This window comes from Mustela nigripes, chromosome 5 (assembly GCF_022355385.1).
Source record: "Mustela nigripes isolate SB6536 chromosome 5, MUSNIG.SB6536, whole genome shotgun sequence".
Lineage (NCBI taxonomy): Eukaryota > Metazoa > Chordata > Mammalia > Carnivora > Mustelidae > Mustela > Mustela nigripes.
In genome coordinates this window covers 148254836-148278472 of record NC_081561.1, presented here as the reverse complement: position 1 = coordinate 148278472, position 23637 = coordinate 148254836, and the positions used below count along the sequence as shown (strand labels likewise).

The window sequence follows — 23637 nt, the reverse complement described above, 5'->3', positions numbered from 1 at the left end:
TACCTTGCTAGTCCACCATTCACTAAGGCTTTGAGGACACAGACCCTGAAACCTGCAGTTGAGAACACATGCAGCATGTATCCCTCAAGGAACTAGAAACAAAGAACAAAGCCCGAAGTTACTAGAGAGAAGGAAATAAAATCAGAAATTAAAAGAGAAGACTTGATAACTGGTACCCAGAAACAACGTTAACAGTCCATTAGAAACAACCATACGCCAACAAACCAGACAACCTAGGAAAAAATGGATGAAGCCCTAGAAACACACAAACTACCAAGACTGAACCATGATGAGATAGAGAATCTGAACAGACGGAGTACTAGTGAGGGGATCGAATCGTTCATCGAAAACCACCCAACAAACCAAAGTCCAGGACCAGATGGCTTTCCTGAAGGATTCCACCAAATGCTCGAAGAATGAACACCCATCCTGCTCAAACTCTCCAAGAACGAGAAGAGGAGGGACCTCTCTCAAACTAATTTTACGAAACCGGCATCACCCTGATACCAAAACCAGACAAGGGCACAAGAAAAGAGAATTACCAGCCAGTATCACTGATGAACAGAGTCGCAAAAATCTTCAACAAAATACCAGCAAGCGGAGTTCAACATGACACGAAAGGGATCACCTGCCAAGATCAAGGAGGGTTTACTCCGGGACGCAAACAAGGGTGGTTCAGCATCCACACATCGGCCAGTGAGCTCCACCGCATTACCCAAGTAAAGGATCAAGACCACACGAGCAACTCAACAGATGCAGAAAAAGCATCTGACAAAATCTGCTATCCATTTACAATGAGAACTCTCAACAAAGTGGGTAGAGAGGGAATGTACCTCCACACAGTAAAGGCCACGCATGACATGGCCACAGACTCATCATCTTCAATGATCAAGAGCTGAGGGCTCTTCCTCTAAGATCAGGAGCAAGACAAGGATGCCCACTCTCGCCACGTCATCACTGTGTTCATTCAACACAGTATCAGAAGTCCCAGCCAGGGGCGCCTGGGGGGCTCGGTGGCTTAGAGCCTCTGCCTTCGGCTCAGGCCATCCTCTCTGGGTCCTGGGATCGAGCCCTGCATCGGGCTCTCTGCTCGGCGGGGAGCCTGCAACCCCCACCCCCCGCCTGCCTCTCTGCCTGCTTGGGATCTCTCTCTCTCTCTCTCTCTCTGTCAAATAAATAAATTTTAAAAAATATTAAAAAAAAAGAGAGAGAAAAGAAAAAAAGTCCTAGTAAGTTGCTAAGAGAGCTAATGCTGCAAGTTCTCATCACAAGAAAGTAGGACCCATGGCCGGTGGGTGATGATGGCAACTGGACTTGCTGTGGTGACCACTCAGCAACACATACACATATTGGTCATTACGCTTTGCACCTGAAACTGACACTCATTATACTTCAATAACAAAACACAGGTACATGCCTGTGGAAAAAAAACCCCATGGGTTATCTACCTAGACATTTGTAAAATAGCTTGACAATGGGACAAAATTAGTGTTTAAAAAAAAAAAATGAAAGTCCGTTCTGGTTTACAGACGGACGTGTAAGTACTGGCATATTCCGCCACTGTGCAGCTCTCACCAGGTCTGTAAGGAAAAAACATAAGAATACACATAAAGTTTCACATCGTATTTCCATCAAAGAAACCAAAGCCATGTTCTTAGTATGATTCTGCTTTTGGCTAGACACGAGATGAGAGCAGACACCGGCAAGCCTCCAAAGCAGGAGCCACAGTGGCAAAACAACTGGGGAGGGACCTAACATACAGAAAACCAGACAATCCTGCTGAGCAGAACCCCCGAGCTGCAGTGATGGGACAGGTGCAGTCGGGCCACTTCAGCAGCAACTCCTACCACCGAAGTAAGGATCATCCAGCACTCAGGCATGAAGCATGATGGGGAAAACCACAGAGACTCCCGAGAAACCACATGCAACCAGCCAGAAGTCATTCCACACGAAGACTTCTTTGGCCAAACACCCTCCAGGTAAGTGGCAAGTAAGATCCTCAGGCGTACCCGGGCCTGTCACCATCTGGTGCTAAAAGACGCAGGCCTGAAGAATGGAAGGTCAGAATGGAAACCACCTGAACAGGACTGTCGGGTGAAGCAAAGGGGCCACGCAGAGGTCACGATGAGGGCCAAGAAATACGGACATGGCTCATAAGCAAATACAATTAAAAAAGGAAGAGAAAACTCCCGGTCCTCCCTGACACAGAACGGAAGGATGAGTTTAGAGGCACATTCTGTTCAAAGCTGGAGGACGAGTCAGACAGAAATGGGCTTCCTTGGGAAGTCAAGGCCCACGCCCGTTTTCCTTGGGGACTGGGAGACTGGTCCTTGGCAGAAATGCGGAGCCAGAGGTGAGCAGCCGGGAACAGAAGGTCTCAAGCAGCCCATGACATTTCCCATGTCCCGTGTGCCTAGGGGAGCATGTGTGATGACCAACAAAGTGTTATCTTGGAGCAAGACCTTAAGTCTTCCTTGTACGAGCTGCCTTTCATCCTTCTTCTGGGCAGGATGTGAGATGGTCACAGAACGAACTGATGACCCCCGGGAACGACTGCAGTCGAGCTCACAGCGCGGAGAAACTGGCGAAAGACCAGCACGAAGAGACTACAAATCCCACCTGCCCCAGAGCATGAGCTCTGGGAGGCTGAGCAGAGGTCAGTCACAGACAGAGCTCGGTGCAGGCAGCCGCAGGGAGACCGCGCGCACACGGTGTGGCCGGGGCACAGCACTGTGCCCGTGGGCAGAGACCGTGGCTGTATTCAGCATCGTGCGTGGGGACCGCGCCCTCGCAGGCTGCAGGACAGACAAGGGGGCCAAACTGCGCATTCCTTTAAAGAATTACCACTACCGAAACGCAAGTTTTACTCCCTTCCCGGGCACGAAGTTTGATTAGATGGCCAGCGACGACTCTGGTTTTCGGTGACGGCCACAGTGCAAGTCCTCGGACGGGCACCAGGGGGAGCTAAGATACCCTTCCTCCTGTGAAGACTTCACACCGTGTGTCCTTATCACAATCAGAAAAAGACACCTCCACAAAAATTGGTGATATGGGGATGATTACATAAAATACCACAGTGCTTCATAAAAGAATAAACTACTGGCTAAAAAAACAAAATTTAAAACTATTAAGAACCAGCCACAACTTCCAATTTTACAATAAAGTCAGGATCCCTTTCTTCGTTCCTCGGCAACCGACCCAAATCAACAAGAACAAACCACACTTTGATTTTAAAACTGCAACAACCTGTAACGTATGCCTAATTCAGATTCTCTGACACATAAGCCAAGCCACTCTAAACTCTTAGAGCTGATGGAGAGCAGTTACCCAGGCTTCTGTCTGGGAGCCTTGGCCGTCAGGCACCCATCCGCAGATCTCTTTGCCAGAGTGTGGTCCTGGCTGGGATCCACAAACTTGAACACATGTGAGGCCCCAAACTGCACTTTCATCCCACTTTGCAGCATGGTTGTCTCTGAGATGCGCTGTCCTTCCACATAAGTCTCGGCATCCATGCTTCTTGGCGTGACAGTGACCACTCCATCCATGTTTGTGAGGTCACAGTGATGGGGCTGAATTCCTGATCCAAAGAGCTAAAATAAAAATCAAAGGAACATTCATCATAAAGGACACGTTATTTAAAAACAACAGAATTTCTGGGGCGCCCGGTGGCTCAGTTGGTTAAGTGGCTGACTCGATCTCAGCTCAGGTCTTGATCTCAAGGTTATGAGTTCCACCCCCATAAAAACAAAAACCAAAACCCCAGCATTTTAAAGCCATGAGTTCCTCTTTTATGAATACAAAGTAAACTAGATTTCTGGTGCTTTTTAAGTGTATTCCTCCCCACAGTACGAAAATAAGTAAACACTGTCAAAATAGTGTCAAAGTAATAGAACACATTATGTGTAGCACGGAGCAGCTTGCTTTGAGACACACGGTAAATCTGAACTGAGAAGTGCATGGTCACCTTAACAAATGCCAGCGAGGTAGGAAGAAATCTGGGTAGGGCGTTAGGATTACAAATTCCATTTACGTGTTTTACTGCTGTGCTGAAGGAGGGCACGTGAGGATTGCAAATGACACTAACCAACCCGACCCACCATCTGCCACTGGGAAATTGCCCGCACAGGGGAAGGGCAGGCTGCCGGAGCTCAGCTGAGTTCAAACGGGTAAGAAACGCTGGCCTCCATTTAAAGAACACACTATGCTGTTTCACTAAGTCCCTGAAAACCCCACCTGGCTAACATCGCACCTACAGTTCAGGGAACGCCCACTGCTATGGGCATCAGACTGAGGGGCAGGCCATCTCCCCTAATCCTGAAAAAGACCCATGAAGTCACCATCACGACCAGGTCGAGTTTCCAGAGGTGGAGAGTGAACATAATTTCAGTCGTTCTGTTTATGCTGAAGCAAAGCAAGTGACCCAGCGTACGCAGTTCCTTATATTAAAACATGAAGTCTTTCCAGTCTGTCCATCCATGCATCGCTACATGTGGCAGGCCTTAACCGTGGGCCCCTTCCCCCTTCCCACCCAAATGTAAGAGCTGCCCAAGGCGCTCGAGCCATGCCCATGCACCTGGATGGAATCCTCGTCGAACTTTTCCGTCCCAACCTCAGTGACACTGAGCTGAAGGCGGTAAAGCTTGGGCTTATCTCTGGAGTCCGAGCCGTCTGCGGAAAGAAGAAAAAGCTTCATTTGCCAAGTCTGATGTTCTTGCCATGGTATTTGAAGCAAGCCAACAAAGCAAGTGAACAAAAGGTCATCTTAAAAACAACTAATGGTTCTCAGTTCTCAGGGTTTCATTTCAAAGAAGTCCAAATTTTAATCATGCCACATACCTAACTGGATATAGAAAATTTAAATTAAGACATTGACACATTAGTTTCTGTTTAATCTCATTTAAGTCGCTAACATCATCATCTATAAGCAACATTTTCTTATCACATAAAAGAAATTTCTGCACCACACAGGCCTGGATTTTTGTGAATGATTCTGAAGCATAGTTCTACGAGGCAGACACACGGCCCTTCCCCTCGGAGCAGGCTGCTTTCCCAGCAAACGTCCACCTGTAGAGCCCAGGGTGCCGGAGAGACTGATGGACATTTTCAATGTACAGCCTCATAGGTCATCCAGGTCTCTGGACCCCAGTCTCTGGGGATGAGGCCTGCACATGTACCCACTGAAGAACCCCCAAGTGATCCCAACACCCGCCCCTGACAGTAAGTTCCAGTAAGAACTACAGTGAAAGTGCTTAGATTTGCAGAGTGGGATATGTGTGGGGTGGGGGCTAGACAGAAAGGGACACTGGGTTTTGGGGCTTTTGTCGTTTTACACCTCTGTAAACTACAGACATTTCCACCGCCCTGTGCATGAACGTCTATGGTGGGGATGACGTGGAGAGAAGGAAGAACCAGGGCCGAGTCATCCGTCCTATACCCAAACGCTCCTCCCCTCTCACTGACTATACTCAACCTCACACAAGATGTCAATCGAAGATTTATTCTCATTTCAGAGATGTGAACACACAAGGAAACATGGCTCACAGAACTAATGAATCGTGACACCACCCCCCAGCTGTGAAAGCCAACCTAGCGTGGCTATGCAAAGTTCTAAAAGGGCCACGTAGAGTCTCTCTGACCTACTTTAATGCCTTAATAACTTGCTGATTCACTTATTAAGTTGCCAGTTAAACTCTCTGGTCTCTGGGACCAGGAATTAAGCTGTGAGGGCTGCAGAAGGTAAGCACCGGAGTGCACGCAGGGTTCAGACTGCCACAGTCTCTCTGCTGTGCTGTGGTCTGAGCTCTCAGACAAAACACACGGTGAATACAAAAATCTGTTACAATTGCTGCTAATTGCAGAGCACACAAAATAACATTCCAAACACAACATTTCTCACTTCTGATATATTTCTGAAACCTGTCAAATCTGTGTGACGGGGAGCTGTCCGTGAGAGCCATGAGAAAGCGGGGCACCATCTACGCTTCACAGCTCCGACAGCCCTACTGTGTGCGCCGGCAAAGGAAGCCTTATCTCTAGACAGTTCTATTTTCAACTCCAACTCCACGTCCTGAACCAAAGTGAGGCATCAGTGCCATCTGAGCCTTTTCCTGGAGGTGAGCAGTCCCCTCCAGGGCTGCTGAGTCCAAGTTCCCAAAAAGCGCAGACTACTTTGCTGCTCTGAAAGCACAGGCGGGCCCAGGAACTACCACCCGCCAGCAAGTGTTCCTCCACCCTCCACAGCACCACGGCTACTGTGCCTTCCTACCGCTGACCCAAGTCCACGGTTACCTCCGTTTCCTTGCCCCCCGCCCCCACCCATCCTTGACGGCTAGATTTAAAAGAAAATCTTTTTTTTTTTTTTAGAGAGAGAGAGAGAGACAGACAGAAAGACAGTACACAAGCAGGCAGAGGCAGAGAGAGAAGCAGGCTCCCCACTGAGGAGCCCGATGTGGGACTTGATCCCAGGACCCTGGGATCATGACCTGAGCCGAAGGCAGTGGCTTCACCAACTGAGCCACCCAGGTATCCCTAAAAGAAAATCTCTTGATCCTGGCACTCAGTACAGCGTGTGGTCCACAGAATATATTCAACAGAGATTTAATTTATTAACAACGAATGATTAGTAGCTAAAAATGAATAAAATAAAGCAATGTGGTTGCACAGAAATTATATAAATGAATTATAGAGAAAGCAAAAGAGGCAAATAAATGATGAACGATGATTTCAAAACAAAGTTAAAAATACAAGAGTATGAAAAATACGTGTTTAGGGGTGAAAGAAAAAATTCACATTAATATTCTTAATTTTGAGTGCTTCTGAAAGGTATCTTGTGACTAATAAATGGACAGTATGTATTTTCTATGTTAACAGATTTGCAAGTGTAAAGAAAAAGGCGGAGAAAAAGATTTCCCTCCAATGCTTCCTTTTCCGCCACGGCACTACACCGAAACCTCCCCACTCATGGGCAGAGGCAAGCGGCTTTCCCAGTCCTGCTTTCCTTACACTCCACGGCAACAGAAAACACAGGGAAAGCCTTTACGGAGAGACTGTGAGTAACGCGAACGGTGGCCATGGTATTTTACGAGACACCACGCTGTTGGAGTCGGGGAGATGCAGGCAGGTAAAAAAACTAACATCTTTCTATTTGGAAAATCTCACTCCCTTCTCCTTTCTAAGAGTACGAGGACCATGCCACGGGCATCAGTGAACACAGAATAGCGCGGCCTGGAACCCTGCCTCGTGCTCTCTTCCTTTCGTCAGCCGAACGCGAGCCCCTAGCACCTTTCGTCCCTACAGATGACGAACCGAAGCAGCCCTCCCACAGACAACAGTGCTTCTACCAGAGGGTTCTCGGGCCTTTTCTTCACATCACAATGTAGAATTAAAAATATATGAAATATCCATGTGGTTCGAAATTTCAAAGGCACAGAAGGACACAGTGAAAGGCAGCCTTCCTTCCCTGCCTTAACTCCCCACCCAGAAGCAAATCTTTAAAATCTGTTTTATGCGTATATCATTAAGCAACTCAATACACGTATTTTCCTTTCCCTTTTTTTTTTTTTTTGCACTGGGATTAGAACACCAGTGAAATACGTATCATATAGTGCATGGGCAATCGGTGGGACACACTGACACAAACACCAGTTTTCGATCCAAAGCTGCTCGTGTCTCTGAACGCCCTGAATATTACTGCCCATTCGGGTGTCCCTAAGTAACTACTCACATTGTCCGAATCTTGTTTTTCTGCTTTTGCTCCTTTTTAAATTTGAGATATAACCGGAAATTTTCTTTAGTATTCTAAATACTAACAGGAAATGGACCATTATGGACACAGCATAAGGACATTTTTTAAAGAGCACCTTTGTTCTGACAACAGTTCTCTGCCTCCAGCTCTGCTCAGGCCTCTGCCGGTTCCCTGGGGACCGCCAGGCGCCGTCAGGGCACAGCGCTGGGTGCGGTTTTGGCCGTGCGCTGAGGGGAAGGCTAGGGACTAGTCCACTGAAGGAGCGCGGACCGAGGGCTCCGAGTCCCAAGCATGGGAAGAAGCGGACACACATTCACATCCCCGCAGGGCTCACAGTTCAGTGAATTAACAGTTAAACTAATGATCAAGTTCCTGGTGCTTCCTGAAGCACACGGCCGAGAGAGCTCATTCTCACTGACGCCACTGAGGAAACACACCCACTCTGCTCAGACACAAATGGAGAACTAGAAGCACTTTGGCCGAAGTTCTGATGGGTTTATTGTAAGCGTTTTTATACACACCACGTAAAAAAGGAAATGCCATTTTCTCTCTCGTTTCCCTTCCTTTACAGTACGAATAACAAAAACATGAGAACATTAAACAGTCCTTTTCAGGAATTAAACAAAATAAAAGGAGATCTTAGACTCTATGCATATATGAGTATTAAAATAGGTGATAAATATCACTTATTTATATATTTGCTTAAAAAGAACAAAACCCAAAGCTGCAAGTTCAGTTAATATCCAACGACCGTCCGTACTGTCAGTTTGGAGACAGTCCAATGAGCAAATACAAGCTGCTGAACGGGGGTAAACCTTACACAGCACGGGGGGGCATCTGCCACATTCAACATGTAAGAATAGAACACTTAGAAGACAAAAACAGACAAAAAAGTATTTCCATAAAACCAAAAATTAGCTGTACTATGGAATATGATGAAGACAGAGATACACAAATCTGAGAAACGTGTTCTACGTAAGAAAGTACATGTTTGCTAATAAGAAGAAACGAATTTCAACCAGGAAACAAGGAGAAGCCCAAGGACCCCCTAAAACCTGGTCATAATGTGACCCGCTAGTTCCCTACAGGAAGATGGGAGTATGAGTACAGGCCAAGCATACGGCTGAGTCTTCCTCTCAGCTTCCCAAGTGCTGTCGGACACACGCCACTGGTGGGGACACCTCTTCCCCATCAGCACTACAGCCCCGTGTGTGACCACAGAGCCCCTCCCGCACACCTCTGGGTCCTGCGGTCACTCTTACCCACCATCGTCACTCTTTCCCCGCCAACCCCGACCTCCCCCAGCTTTTCCCCTCTTCCTAACCTTTTCTGGGGGGGGGGGGGCGGGTGAGGACGGGAACACAGCCTAATTTCTCAGTCTAGACTTCACCTGAATAGAGAACTGCACATTTCTGTAAAACCGGCTTCTGTAAAATAGTGAATGTGGCGCACGGCACACTTACTAGACACCACCAAAGTGACGGCATGTTACGTTTCTCAGAACGAAGTTATGTGTATCAATTAAGAAACCAATACATAAAATGTTTGGCCAGTAACATTATTTTGCCCAACAGGTTGTTAGTGCTCTAGTTAAAAAAGTAGTATGAAGCATAGCATTACCTTCGTAAGTGTGATAGTTGTAGTAGGCAAAGTGATTCCTTCTCCCTGGGGTTAGAAACACATGCACAGGACCCAGGTGAAGGCAGCATCGGCAGGACAGAGGCCATGCAGAACACGCGGAAGAGGGAAGGAGGAGAGAGACAGGAGAGGGTGAGCTGCAGTGGGACACCTTTCAAAGGATGAAAAAGCACGTTTCACCCATAGCTTGCAGAGCTGTGGGGACAAGACAACAGCGGTCCAGCAGTGTGTGTGTTAGAAACCAGTGCACACTGTTAAGGAAAACACCAAGACAAAAGGTGAGTCACCGGGCAGTCGGAGAGCAAAGTTAGTTCATCATCTGGAAGACGACCACCCAAGTCAGCTAATGCCTTCTGTTAAAAGAACACATTCAATTCCAAACTGAAGAATTAAATGACTGTTTACCCCCATTTCTCCAAAAGACAGTAGACAGTGTAAGGACACACCCACATCTCCAAAACCTCCCACTGCCCCCTCCTGCACCCTGGCCCGACCTTGAGTACTTGCTTGGCTGGTGGTATGTCCTGCGGAAGGACAGCACATATCTGTTTGGGACAGATCAACATCTACCAGCACGACCTGCTCGCGAACAGACGAGGAGGTCGGGGTGGTCCAGCAGGCTGCCTGTGCTCCACTAATAACGATGGAAACAGCCAAACACAGCTCGGCTACGGTGAGAAAGACCCCGCCCAGCCTCCCGGCCCGGCACCAGTGCTCCCCCTGCAGCCAGTGGGCAGTGAGGTGTAGGATGGGCCCCTGTGGAAGGATCGGCAGAGCCGTGGGCAGCCCTCGCAAGGGAGCCAGGCTGCGGGCGTCCCCGCGGGATCTTGCTATGGGGGTGCAAAGGCCGGCGCTCACTGCTCTCCCCGAAGCAGCCACGCGGCGAAGGCTCAGTAAAGCAGCAGAGCGCCGCGAAGGGAGAAGCGTGTTAGATGACAAGTACTCGAGAATTCATTTTTATCTATGGCCTGTCATCCTTCCGCGCCTACAAAAGTGTCTATATGTGTTTTTAGCTGGGAATACAAAAACATGAATTAAGTCGTCAAATGGCAGTTCTCACTAGAATGGAAGTTGCCCGGGTCGGTGGGCTTCTTCTGTTCTGTGGCTGCTCCACCCCGAAGGCCCGGGACAGGGAGGGTCTGACACCTAAGTACAGACCAGTACTTGTCGGAGTCACGGAGGACGGACTCTCACCCTAAGTCTGTGAGCCGGGCCGACCACCTTCCCGCTACTCATCTGAAAACTGCTGTGCGCAGCGGATACTTAGCAGTCCTAATATTCCTAAATCCTCAAAAAACTTGGAGAAAACAATCATTAGTTTCTAGCATGTAACGCAAAACTTTAAACAGCAGACCCAACGCCCGAGGACCCCGAGCGCCTGTCGGCTGCAGCAGAGCAGCCGGCCCTCCGCCGCCGCCAGCTCAAACGGCCCCAGCTCCGCAGGCCGCAGCGCGCAGCAGGACGGCACGGGCCTCCCACGCACAGTGAGGGTGTGAGTGCCTTCTCCAGCCCGAGAATCGAGGGGCAGCAACGCCAACAGCCGGCCTGCAACACTTCCCAGCCGGACCCGGCTGCACCCGCAGCACAGCCCCGCGGACTGGGGATCACAGCGCGTGAGCGAGAGCAGCGCCTCAGGGGGCTGTCCCAACCCGCCCTGCTTGCGCCGCTCACCCGGGGGACCACAGGCGCCTCTTCTACGCGGCAGCTCCAAGCTCGTCCTCAAACACAAATACCCGTGGATCCCGGAAGAGAAAAATGTGACCCAGTCCAAGCAAGCACAGATGAGTGACACAAACGTTCTGGCTTCCTGCTTTTTCTGTCCTAACTGAGCTTTATCTAAAAGCAGTTCTGGGGCGTCTGGGTGGCTAGGTCAGCTGACCGTGTGACTCAGGACTCTGGTTCTGGTCCTGATCTCAGGGTCCTAGGATCAAGCCCCACATCAGGCTCCCTGCTCAGCTGGAGTCCATTTGGGATTCTGTCCCTCTGCCCTCCCCCTCACCATCCCCCAAAATAAATAAATATGTCTTTTAAAAATAAAAACAACAAATAAAGGCAGTTCTGGGAGAGCTCAATGCTACATTCTTCATAGCACTGCGTACTACAGATTACACACTACCATTTGAACCAAATGAACAAAAACGATGTCGTTTAGCTGAATGATAAAATATCATATACATACATACACGCCACATCTGTACACTACATTGGGATACGTGTGGGAAACGCTTCTGCACGAATGTCAAGGTATTTCTCTACCCTGTGGCTAACTTAGAACAACAGCTTTAGCTTAATTAAGAGAGCTCTAAAAAGAAATATTCAGAGGTCTAACATGAAAATAAACTTAGTCTGTTATTATTTTAAAACCAAACAAATGTTCTTCCTCTAACAGAGGGATTTCTTACATGTACTGTTAAATTTAAAGATACCTTTCTAGACACTGTTCATACACACAAACTTGCTTCTACTAAATTTGTCCTAAGAGTACATTTCAGTGTGTCATTTTTTAGTATTTTATAAAGTTATTTTAGAAAAAAATTTTAAAATGAACCATTTAAACTTCTCCTTCAACTCTCCATATTCACCTGTTTTAAACTTTGTTTTTCAATATTCATTTCTGTCCATGTGAACTCTATTTTTATGCATACATATGCATATCCTGTGACCTTAAGGTTCTGGTTTTTTTTAATGTCATCTTATAAGAATAACTTAAAAAAAATGGTCTAAAAAAAGGTTGTCAGCCAATAGAAAGGATACTTCAATAAAATTCACTGAAAGTATAAACATCTGAAGCTAAAACAATGTTTACTGACAGTATTTCTCACCTGGGCTTAGCTCTACTAAGTAGGGCAGCTTCTCGGGCGGAAGCGCAGAGCCATAGCCGGACCCCTCCGCTTTCTCCTTGCCCCTCGCCAGCTTCCCGTCGACATGTTTCTTAGTTTTCTTTGGGATATAGTCTGGTGGCCTCCTCTTCAACTGAAAGACTAAAACCCCTAGAACAGTGCACATTGTCAATCATCAAGCAGACTCCAATCAGTATACAAGGCCAAACGACTCACCGTCAACTCTTCCAAGATCTACCAAGAAAATGTAACTTAACATCTCCCAAGGAGTGACTGAGTTAAGGCTTACCCAATTTATACTTTTACTCAGTAGAGGAAATTTTAGTCACTCATGTTCTGAAAAAGTCTACTAGCAATTTCCAAAAATTATTTCAAATCAACTACCTTGATTAAAAGCGCATCATGTGCTTGAGAACGACGCAGCAGCAGTTTAGGACCCAATGAATGTTCACACTGGTAAATCGTGCTGTGGTCAGTGAGCACACACACACACACACACACATGAGCATGCACACACAAATGCATCTATACAAATATATTTTCAGTTCATCTGATTTTTATTTGATCCAACAGAAATAACTCAGAATTCAAAGCAATTCGACTTTATAACACAATTTAAAGTTTACACTGCCTAGAAAGAGGTAAACTAAGCAAGTGTACTTTAAACTATCAGCCGACACTACTGACAGGACGAACAGGCAATCAAGTGTATTGTCTTCACGCGGCCAAGGCCTCTGCTCAAGGCCAGCCAGCTTACAGAGTGAAACTGAAAGCAAGATTTCATCTGAAACACAGCATTCAGCCTTCGCTGCTCCGAAATAACTAGGGGAACCTGTCTGAATGGTAAAACGTCTGGACGTCTCATTGGAAATGACTAAATTCCTGGACAATCTCTAAGGCTGCGGGTCTCCATGCCCATCAGCAGCACTCAGGTGGACGGGCCCCTGCTGCTGACTCACACAGGGACTCACACAGGCTGTCCCGGTGTAGGAAGAGAACCTTGGCTGGAAGAAGGAATGGACAGGAGTGTGACCTCAGGACAAGGGCTCACCGAGGAACCATCCAGCAAGCCTAGGAAGGAGCTACAAAACCATATGGCAGGATGCGTACGCGCGCACACACACACACACACACACACACCCCGCCATACATGCGCCCCTGAATCCTCAGTTGGACAGCTACCATACCCAGCAGAGATTTAATGTGTGATATAAACAATTCTTTAACAAACAAAACTACCCTTTACCTTTGTCACTTGGCCATTCCCTGAAGATTTGTAAAGGACACTCATCATCATCCAGGATAATTTCTTTAGCACCTTTTTCATCAGAGTGCTGGGCTCCGGGAGGAAGCATAACCTGAAAAGGAAAAATAATGAACTGTGCTATGCCTAAAAATGAAATTACCAGGATTTACAAACCAGAATTTATTGTAAATAGAAGTCATGGTAGAATTAAACTGATCCAACACTAGACAATTCCCCAACTATCAACGGAAGGACAACAGCTTCCAAGAAAAGGCTTAGCCAGCTTATTGGGCCCTTTTATCTACCTGCCCCTCTAGCCCCCAGAAAGAACTAGTGCAGTAATTTTGTTTGTTTTTTAACAAACTCTTCTGGGGAAGGGTGGTACATAATGGTCAAATTGGGAGTAAGTTCTTAAGGAAAGGTCACTCCACTACCGCTCAGTCTCTGGTCCCTAACCCACGTCTGCGTCATCAAATAACTGTTGCCATGGTCTCGTCTACTGTGAGATCTCTCAAGACAACCAGCACCTGACAAGGAAACAGCACAGCATTCTTTTTCTTACGGAGAATGTGTCTTTATGATGAGATCTTAATCAGACCATTTAGCTATACCACTGGGCTATTCATTCAACAAATGTTTTTAAGCACCTGTTTTTAAAAGACTACATTCAGAGACACTCTTAAAATTCATAATGCTGTATTAATTTTTATGTTTTTATGGTAACCAACAGTTCTCGTCATGGTCTGAGAAAGCCCCCAGTAACACCGAGGAAAGATCTAGGAGACAGCAGCCCAATAATCTCCCGCACGGCCTGGACGTCGGCCCTCCTTCGTTCTCTGCTGCTGTTAAAGCAAACCAAAACGCGGGCAGAGACTCAGGGCAGAAGCGAAGCCACCGGCACGTGAACGTCATTCCCAGGCTACGGTACCACAGTGACGTCATCTACCACTCAGATACACTGTCACAGCCCCTACACTGAATGGGTCAGACTCCTCAGAGAACCCTGGGATTTCTCTACATACGGCTTCAAAACGATCTGACAAAGACAAATGTATTGTAACACACTGTCTTGCTAAAGTAATTAATCTTCCTTGTACTGTTCTGTATCAAACTTAGCATTTTGGGCTGAGAACACACAGAGTTCAGAACCTGATCTTCATTTCTCTCGTGTCCCGATCCTTGTCAGGCGTCCTGGCAGTCCCCAGACATGCCCGACTACTCAGAGCTCTCAGATTAAGCCGTGAGTTCCACATGTCCATGCTCTCTGGAGCCTCAAAGGCTCGTTTCCCAGCGTCCATGTCTAGTTCAAGTACAGCTCCTCCAGGAAGTCCTCCGTGACCACCACTCTCATTCCAGGGCTCCCTGATTTGTAATTCTCATGTTTGGCTTTTCTGTCTCCCTTTAGTGTAAGTTCTTTTAGAGACAGCTCTTGCTTTTGTGACCCCACAGAGTACCTAACGAGTAAAAGGAACTTAAATATTTATTGAAAAATAGCTAAAATAACAAATGAGTGAATATGGAAGCACTACCTATTACATAACTGGTAAGATGGCAAACCAAGAGAAAAAAGAATATCTAATTCAAGATCCATCCCTCTCCATAGGCCCAGTCTCTCCAGAGGCGGAAGTGTACTTCCCAGATAGACAGTGATGCTCGCTGTGGATTTCTCCGGAACGGGAAAGCAGCGATCTACCAAACCCAGCACTGCAACACAGTTCTCCTCGACTTCGTACCTAACCGCCAGGAGGAAAATGCACCAGAAAGGCCTGGGATTGAAGTGTCTCCCCTTCAGAGGCAATGCCTGATTACCTTCATTACCTACTCTCCCAACCGCACCCGATGAGTCCTCCTCCCCCAAGTAGGGCAGAATTTCGGTTCAGGATACTGTTTCCTTTTCTATGAACCCACTGAACCATGATCCCATGAATCCCATATGGGATTTCCTCAGAAATCCCATACAAAATATATCTTTTATTTCTGGAGGCATCGCTTTCCCTTCTAATTTATCAATCCCACTTCTAACTCTCTTCTAATGAGCCCAAAGGAAATGAAAGAGCGCATCACAAAATAAACACTCGTGATCACTTATCTTTCCCCACCCCACAAAGAAATGAGCTTTGGGTTTTAGGGGGTTTTTGGGTTCCAATACAGGCTCACTGTAAAAAACTGCAATAGAGAAAAGCATAAGGAGGGGCGCCTGGGTCGCTCCGTGGGTTAAGCATCTGCTTTTGGCTCAGGTCATGATCTCAGGGTCTTCGGAAGGAGCCCCGCATTGGGCTCTCTGCTCTGCAGGGAGCCTGCTTCTCCCTCTACCTGCTTCTCTGCATACTTGTGATCTCTCTGTCAAATTAATAAATAAAACATTAAACAAACAAGCAAAAAAAAAAGAAAAGAAAAGAAAAGAAAAGAAACAAAGAGAGACAGAGAGAGAGAGAAGCATAAGGAAGGAAAAAAAAACCAAAAGAGACCAAAATCCACCGTGAGATGACTGTTTTCACAATCACGCGTTCAGTAGTGATCGTCACACATCAATCCACGGCACATAAGAGGGCTCCTGAACCGCACCTGGGTCTCAAAGTCTTCTGCTCTCCTTCCTCCCTTCAGGGACGCAACTGGTAACCTGCTGTGCGTTCTTCCGGCATCCATCCTTCTCTATGGTCACGTATGCATAGACACAGACTTGTGTTGTTCCGTTTTATTTTATGGCGACCGTTTTTCCAAAAACGGGGTTATTTTATAAAATATGCATGTAGATTTAATTCATAATGTTTCATAGCAACAGGTATCCAATGGCGTAGCATTCCTTTAGTGACGGGTGTTTAGTTTTGCTTATTTATTACTGTGACACACAGGGCTGAAGAAACATCCTCACAGACCACACCAGATAGGTACTGGCCAGGTTTCAGACAGCGTGGCTTTTACCACCTCCTTTACAGACACAGATTTCAGACTCAAACACTCTCTCCACTGTGCAGATGGTGCTACGTGCGGTGACTGCACAGACACATTCCAGACTCTCCTTCTCGTCGCCCTCAGGATGACCACTGTGCTAGACTCTACTCGGGGAGCCTGTGCCTTTCCACTTCTTGGCCCACTTCACAATTTTGCTGGAGGATGTCCTCCGCTGCCTTATTGAGAAAGGCTGGATAGGTGGTAGGTTTCGCCTCGAATGTTCTGAAATGTCTTTGTTCACCCATCTAGCGCACGGCAGTCTGGAACGGAGAGCAGCTCACTGAGAGTCAGAAAGTGCCATGTCACGTCACGTGTCCTAGACTCCACGGTGCTGACACTACGTCCGGCACTGGTCTTGCCCCCAACCTCTTAGATGTGGCTTCGGTCTTTTTCTTTGGAATCATTATTCTCTTTTCTTTAGTTTTCTGCAATTTCAAAATAATATACCTTAGTCTGGCTCTTTTTTGAAGTAACTGTACCATTATTCAGCGGGCCCTCTTTGAGCTCAAAACTCAAACCCTCCAGTTCTGAGAGCCATTCCAGGACATTTTCTTGGTAACTTCCATCTCTTCACGTCCTCTTGCTTTCTCCCTCTGGCCCTCCTTTAGCTAAGTGCCAGGCAGTCTAAAAGATGACCTTTCTGGTCGTTTCTCCCTGTCCTACACGTGGGCAGTTATCTTGAACTTCCACGCCCTCCACTGGCATTTTTTTCCTATCCCTTTTCTACTTCTACTTTAAAGTTCCTGGTCTCCTTCTTCAAGTGTCCCTCGTGACAGCACTGTGGTCCTCTCCAACAGACCCATGGCCTTCCTTCTCCCTCTGAGTCACAGTTTTTCTGAACACTTCTGTGTGCTTTCTGCCCTGTCTCCTCCATGAAATACGACCAGGTTCTTTCACCTGTTTGTTTCATTTTAAAGGGGTTTCCACTACGTGCGGAAGCTTGTCGTCTGCTCGCATTTGCCCGTGAGGCACAGGGAAGCTCCAGGCGTGGGGCAAGATGACCGTCGGGGGCCCTCTGAGAGAGGTCCCCGGGTTGGACTCCCGCAGGCGAGCGTCCATGCAGACCTTCCTCGCGTGGCCGGAGGGTGCCTTCCGGGAGAAAGCCTCCGAGCCGCTGGCTGTTGGGCCCCGGCAGAGCTTCCCCCTCAGCCTCCCACCTTCAGGGAAGACCCTGGCCGTCCCCTGCAAGGCCGGTGGTCACCGCCCAACGCAAGGCCTCCTTCCCGGCTCCAGCAAGCCTTCAGATGGAGAGGCGGCAGGGAGCGGGCAGGGGAGGCGCTGGTGCGGTCTACTGCTTCCCGGGAGAGCTCCCAGTCCCCGTTTCAGTTTCGCCCCGCGTCAGGGCTGACTCAGCAAGCGCGCCAGCCCCTCCTGCCCAAGTCTGCTGGGGACCGTGAGGCAGGCCCCTGGCCGGTGCGGTCTGCGGCGTTCCCTCTGCAGCTTTCCTGGGGCCCAACCAGTCGGACACCAGTCTTTACTTCTGCAGAATTTCATTCCCAACTCTGCTCTTTTGCCGTCTCTCCTTTCTCTTGTTCTGGTGCATTTATACAATTATCTTATTTCTTTATTGTCATTTCAATGGGAAAAATGTTTTATTTTCAGCTAACAACGGAGCTATATTCATAAAATTACAGATCTACCAGTCTTTCCAACTGAATATAGCTTCTTAGCTTTTCAGCAGAAAGATAAAAGCCATAAAAATCAACAAGCCCTTTTATTCCATTTCATCTATAGCTAACAAAAGAGGCCTCGGACCTCTACACTGAACGCTACAAGACACTCCTGGGACTCAAAGATGGCACCAACAAAGGGGCGCCCTGTGCTCACAGCCTGGCAGACGGGACACTTGAGGGTGGCCGTCTCTCTGACTCATCTACAGAACCCAGGCAAACCCCGTCACAATTCCAGTAGCTTCTGCATACGAACTGATGAGCTGATTCTGAAATTTATTCAGAAACACAAATGACCTAGAAAAACTGAAGCGATTTTTAAAAGCAAAAAACAAAACAAAAAAACAAAATGGGGCCTTACTTTACGCAGTAGAACTTTAGGACTTATTATAAAGCTACAGTAGTCAATACAGCTTGATGCTAACAAAAAGATAAAAGACGCACAGATAAACAGAACAGATGCCAGAACTCGAACCATATATAAATATATATATAATTACTTATATATATAAATACATCATACATATAAATATATAAAATATATTATATATCTATACATTATGTATATAAAATATATATAAACCTATCTACAAATATGTATAATTATTCTATATTATATACATAAATACATATCAATAAATACGGGTCCAATTGATTTTCAACAATGGTGTCAAAGCACTCCAGAGAAAAGAAAGTCTTCTTAACCAACTGTGCTGCGTCAACTGGGAAAAAATGAACACCTACCCTAATTGTACACTGTACGCAAATGTTAACTTGAAATGGAACATATAGACCTAAGTGTAAAAACTAAAGCTATAAAACACAGGAGAGAAGGGCACCTGGGTGGTCAGTTAAGCGTCCGACTTCTGGGTCCTGGGACAGGCACCAACCAGCACTGGGCTCCCTGCTCAGCGGGGAGTCTGCTTCTCCCTCTTCCGTTACCCCTCCCTTCTGCTCCTGCCCTCTCCCTCTCTCTCTCTCTCTCAAATAAATAAATAAAATCTTTAAAAAAATAATATTAAGGCACAGGAGGAAAAGTATTTTCAACCTCAGAAAAGGCGAATTCTTTTATAGAACACAAACAACAGAATGCTAAAAAAAAAATAAGGTTGACTTAGCTCCAAGTCAAAAAAACTCTATTCTCTAAAGGGCATCATTAAAAAAATGAAAGGCAAACCGAGTCACAGACAGGAAAATATTCACAACAAATGTGTCACACAAAGGGCTTAACATATATCTATCTCAAGAGGGTAATTAAATAATTTTTTTAAAGATTTTATTTATTGAGAGAGAGAGTATGAGCAGGGAATGTGAATCCCAGGACCCTGGGATCAAGACCTGAGCGGAAGGCAGATGCGTACCCAACTGAGCCCCCCCAGGAGCCCCTAAAAATGTTTCCCACAGTGAGAGAGCACTATAACCTACCAGAATGGCTGGCATGTAAAATGACTGAGCACACCCAATACGGTATTCTCACAAGCTTCTGGTGCACATGGCACACGATATAATCAGCTTGCAGTGCCAGTTTCAAAGTTCCTTAAGAAGTTACACAAACAATTCACTCAAGAAAAAAGTCTGTCCGTGAGAAGACCTGCCCACATACACTCGCAGCGGCTTTACTCTCGCAGCCCCAAACCGGAAACTGGTAAAGAGATGAACGAGCCTGGAAATACCCATACAATGAACTACTACTCAGCAACAAAAAAGAAGCAAGCACGGTCCACGCAAGCACATTCGAAACTGTTACCCCGAGCACAAGAAAGCAGGCAGTAAGAGCACACGCTATATGCTACTTACATAGAAACTCTACAAAGGACGGCCTGGGGAAGGGAGAGGAGGAAGTGATGAACGGCTCAGAGGCACACAGAGATTTCTGGAGGTCACGAGATGGCCCTCCACACTGGTACACCAGTCCCAGTGGGGCCGCAGAGGACAAGTCCGTGCCGTTCCCCGCATAATCCGGGGGGGAGGGGACTGAAACGGCGAACCGCACTCTTCCATGACTTGGTCGTCTGCTAAGAGGAGGAAAGGCAGCCATCTCTAGGAAAACCCCAGGGCCAGTGCGACTTAACAGGAAATCCTGGTGATGAAGTCAGCACACACTCATCACTGACTTTCGGGCTAAAAATTGTCCAAGCAGTCTGTCTCAGAGAGAAAACCTGCTTGGTTTTGCTTAATATGACCCACTCAGTTCTGAGGAGTAAGAGCCCACTGTCCCCGTGAGAGCTGGGTGAAGATACGCGGCCTTCATCTGCGCGAAAGGATGGTGAGGGCTCACGGCAGGCGCCCAGAGCCAGCCGGCACAGCAACCGGGCTGTGTGCTCAGAAGGGAATCTTCACGCTGCCATCTTAGTCGGCGGTTAGAAAAAGCCTTAGATATATTAAGTTACCTGCATACGCGAAACAAGAACTAAAAGGTATATATCTGTGTATATATAGAGATAAGGGTTATCTTTTGGTATTAGAACTATGGGTGATTTTTATTCTCTTCAAGTCACCTTTCTATACTTTCTTCTTTCTGTCTATTTATTTACTACTTTTGTAACAGAAGGGAGAATGTTAGCTTTCCATACATATTTAAGACAGAGTTTCCATTCCTTACATCCTAAATGACACTACTGGGAGAGAACAAGCCTACCTTTAATGTCACCTACAGAGCACATTTCCGATGAACCGTGACTCGCAGCCTGCGTAACGCCGGTAAGCTCTGACCGGACAGTCACATACAGTTACGTACCCGGGCAATGCAGTAATCCTTTGGGTTTTCTCTCTCCAGACCGTATTTCTCTAAAGCTTCAGCCACAGCAAAGTCTGCAGGGTCTGTGGTAGACAGCAGGATTGTCTTGTATGGAATATTTGGTTTTAAACTATCTGCATAAATTCTCAATGTTCCACCTGAAAAAAAACATTTTGACATCTTTGAGCACTACTTTATTTTATTCCAGTAACAAAGACAGCTAACATTTATGATCACTTAAAAAAAGGGCACCCAAGTTCCAGGTGCAAGGCGTACAAAGATGGAATCTGCGTAGTAATTCTAGATTCGTGTCTGTGAGACAACATACAATGGCAGTCCCTTGTTGATCTAACAACATTCTGCGACAGTGAACCACCCAGTACGACGAAGACGGTTTCTGTCCTCTCTTCAAGCCTGAGCAGTTTTTATGACGATGAACCGATGCCCACTATGGGTCCAGGATGAGAACGGGAAGAAACTCCCGAGAGCTCTGATGGTGCTGCCCGTCAACACGGTTAAGCACACACAAACTCACACAGACCGCGTGCCCCCGTGTCCCAGTGCCGAGGGTACAGCGATGAACAGGCCAGCGGGGACGGCTTACTGTGCAGCTGTGGGACGCAGGAGAAAAGGACGGACAAGGGAGCAAACAGGGAAGACCGTGGGACATGTGGTGGAAACACAAGCAGGGCTGTGAGGAAGAAAATGACCAAGAGCCTCCTAAGTGCCCGGGACTGTAAAGCCTTCTATGAAGACGAGCAGCTGCCAGGAGCCGAGGGGCCGCAGGGGCCGGCAGGGGCATGCGGCAGCCGCAGGGGCCCCTCGAGAGCTTCCAGGGCGGAGGGACGGGCAGGTGCTAAGGCCTACAGGTGGCATGGGTCTGGCTGGGCTCACCAGCCAGAGATGAACCCCAGGTGAAAAGAGGGAAATGCAGTGAGACTGGCCAAGGCCAGGTCACACGGGCCTTCCTGGTCCGCCATCACATGGGCCTAGGCCAGACCAAGACCCTGAGAGTCTGGGTTTGACTCTAGTGGAAGCCGGAGCCGCCGGGAGGCTCTGGCTCCGTGTACGCGCACACACGGAAGAGCGAGGCCGCGCCCACGTGTGGGGAGTGTGCAGGTCGCCCCTCGTGCTCTCCTGGGGCAGGGGGCTTTGGGGCTGCAGATGGGACTGCAGCCCCCCAGCGAGGCCAGTTCTGATGCACGCATCCGACTCCACCGAGGCACGTCCCGCTGGTTTTACTACCTCTACGTCCAGAGGCACACGGGAACTGACTTACTAGAAAGACGTGTACAAGAGAATGAGTGAAAACAATCTTACAGGCTGAGGTAAAATCTCCGTGTGCTTTGATGAGACAAACACAGAGCAAACCAGACTACCTGTTCAGAAAGCGGAGGAGATGACTACAAAAAAGGCAAATGGTCAGAAATTTAATTCTTCTAAGAAAATTTTGTATCCGCTAAAAGCCAAGACAAGTACTTGGCAATGCCAAAGTCACAGGCCATAGAGGATGAAAGACTGTTCTGTTCGGTCTGAAAAAATGTAAGGTCAGGGTTTACCAGAAAATCATTTACCAAGTCAGTAAGGTTCCTACGGACAGCACGCCTCCAGCAGCTCCTCAAGGACACGTTACGATGCGGCCGCTGTAAAATTCACACTCACAGGCCAAAGGAGCTCAGCTGTTGGGCGGAATGACGTCTAGTACCTGTCTGAATGTCCAGGATATCCACAACTTGAACTGGTTTTAGTCTGAGCACAGAATCTAATTCAAAGGGCTTTCGGTTGACAAGCCTAATGCCGCAGTACCCTCCTCGCAGAGACACATGACCCCCAGCCTGCTGTGCAAGGACAGAGGGGCAGCGAACAATTTACACGCCCTACTATGCACTGAGATTGGTTTGCACAAACCTATGCGTCCGCTCTAAGACCACGGCAGGGCTGCCACTCCACTCTGAGGACAAACGGCCAAGGCCTGCGGGTCTGTGGGACCCCAACTGTGGGATCCCCGCCACAGTGCTCTGCTCCTCCCCAAGCTGCTGCTGCGGCAGCTGAGGCAGGACAGACACCTAGAAGAGCTTCGGGATGCCGCCAACAATGCCTCGGTAAGAAATCCACAGCCCTAACGGGTGGCAAAGCACTGTGCCACGAACCAATGAACTGACAGACACAGAGCACTTCGGGGCCAATGGCACTCGGAGGCATCACAAGCAAATATACCCGAGTACTGAAGAAGCTTCACGAAGTGCCAGGTCCAAGCTTCCTGCAAGCCGCGAGTCTGATCAGCTGTGTGGGAAATAATGGATGAAAATAATGGACAGGGCTGCGAGTCTCGGGAGCCTTACCCACATGGCCGCGCCCCCATCTCTTCTACCAGCCAAACAGCCGGGCTAGTAACTCCGACAGGTTATGGAAATAGATTTTTAAGTCATTTATTAAAGAAAAAAAATAGCTGGACTTAATGTATTCGACATCCTTAAGTATTAACAATAAACAGCTATTTTGCTAATATTTAGCTTTTTAGGGTTTCTTGGGTCTCTATATAGAAAAATGTTCCTTCTGCTCCCAACTATCCTTTCAACCTCTACTTGGTAGATGTTCTGCTAGTTCTCCTAATTCTTTGGAGGTTTTGTTTTCCTCTTGTCTTTGCCTACTCCTCTGAACAGTAGCCTTCCCTTAAATTCTTCCATTACCTGTGTACTTTCTACCGTAAAGAATCTCACCACGTCCAGTGATGCTGCCTGACAACCACAGATCGCTCCCAAATCTCTCTCTCCAGCTGACACCGTGACCAGAACCTGGTCTTGAGCCTC

At 47.5% G+C, this 23637-nt stretch overlaps 1 protein-coding gene across 18 annotated transcripts in view; it reads right to left on the bottom strand.

Annotated features, from left to right (window-relative positions):
- Positions 1–23637, bottom strand: part of AFDN (afadin, adherens junction formation factor) — a 97764-nt gene that overhangs the window by 61931 nt on the left and 12196 nt on the right. For 13 of the 18 annotated variants that reach the window (XM_059401426.1, XM_059401435.1, XM_059401430.1 and 10 more), the window contains exons 5-10: positions 20828–20985; positions 13469–13580; positions 12205–12372; positions 9365–9409; positions 4574–4668; positions 3328–3590 (exon numbers count right to left, since the gene is read on the bottom strand). In XM_059401426.1, coding sequence (XP_059257409.1) covers positions 3328–3590; positions 4574–4668; positions 9365–9409; positions 12205–12372; positions 13469–13580; positions 20828–20985 — 841 coding nt within the window. The remainder of the gene's footprint in view (positions 1–3327; positions 3591–4573; positions 4669–9364; positions 9410–12204; positions 12373–13468; positions 13581–20827; positions 20986–23637) is intronic. The other 5 variants (XM_059401433.1, XM_059401443.1, XM_059401444.1 and 2 more) reach the window with 1 other exon arrangement.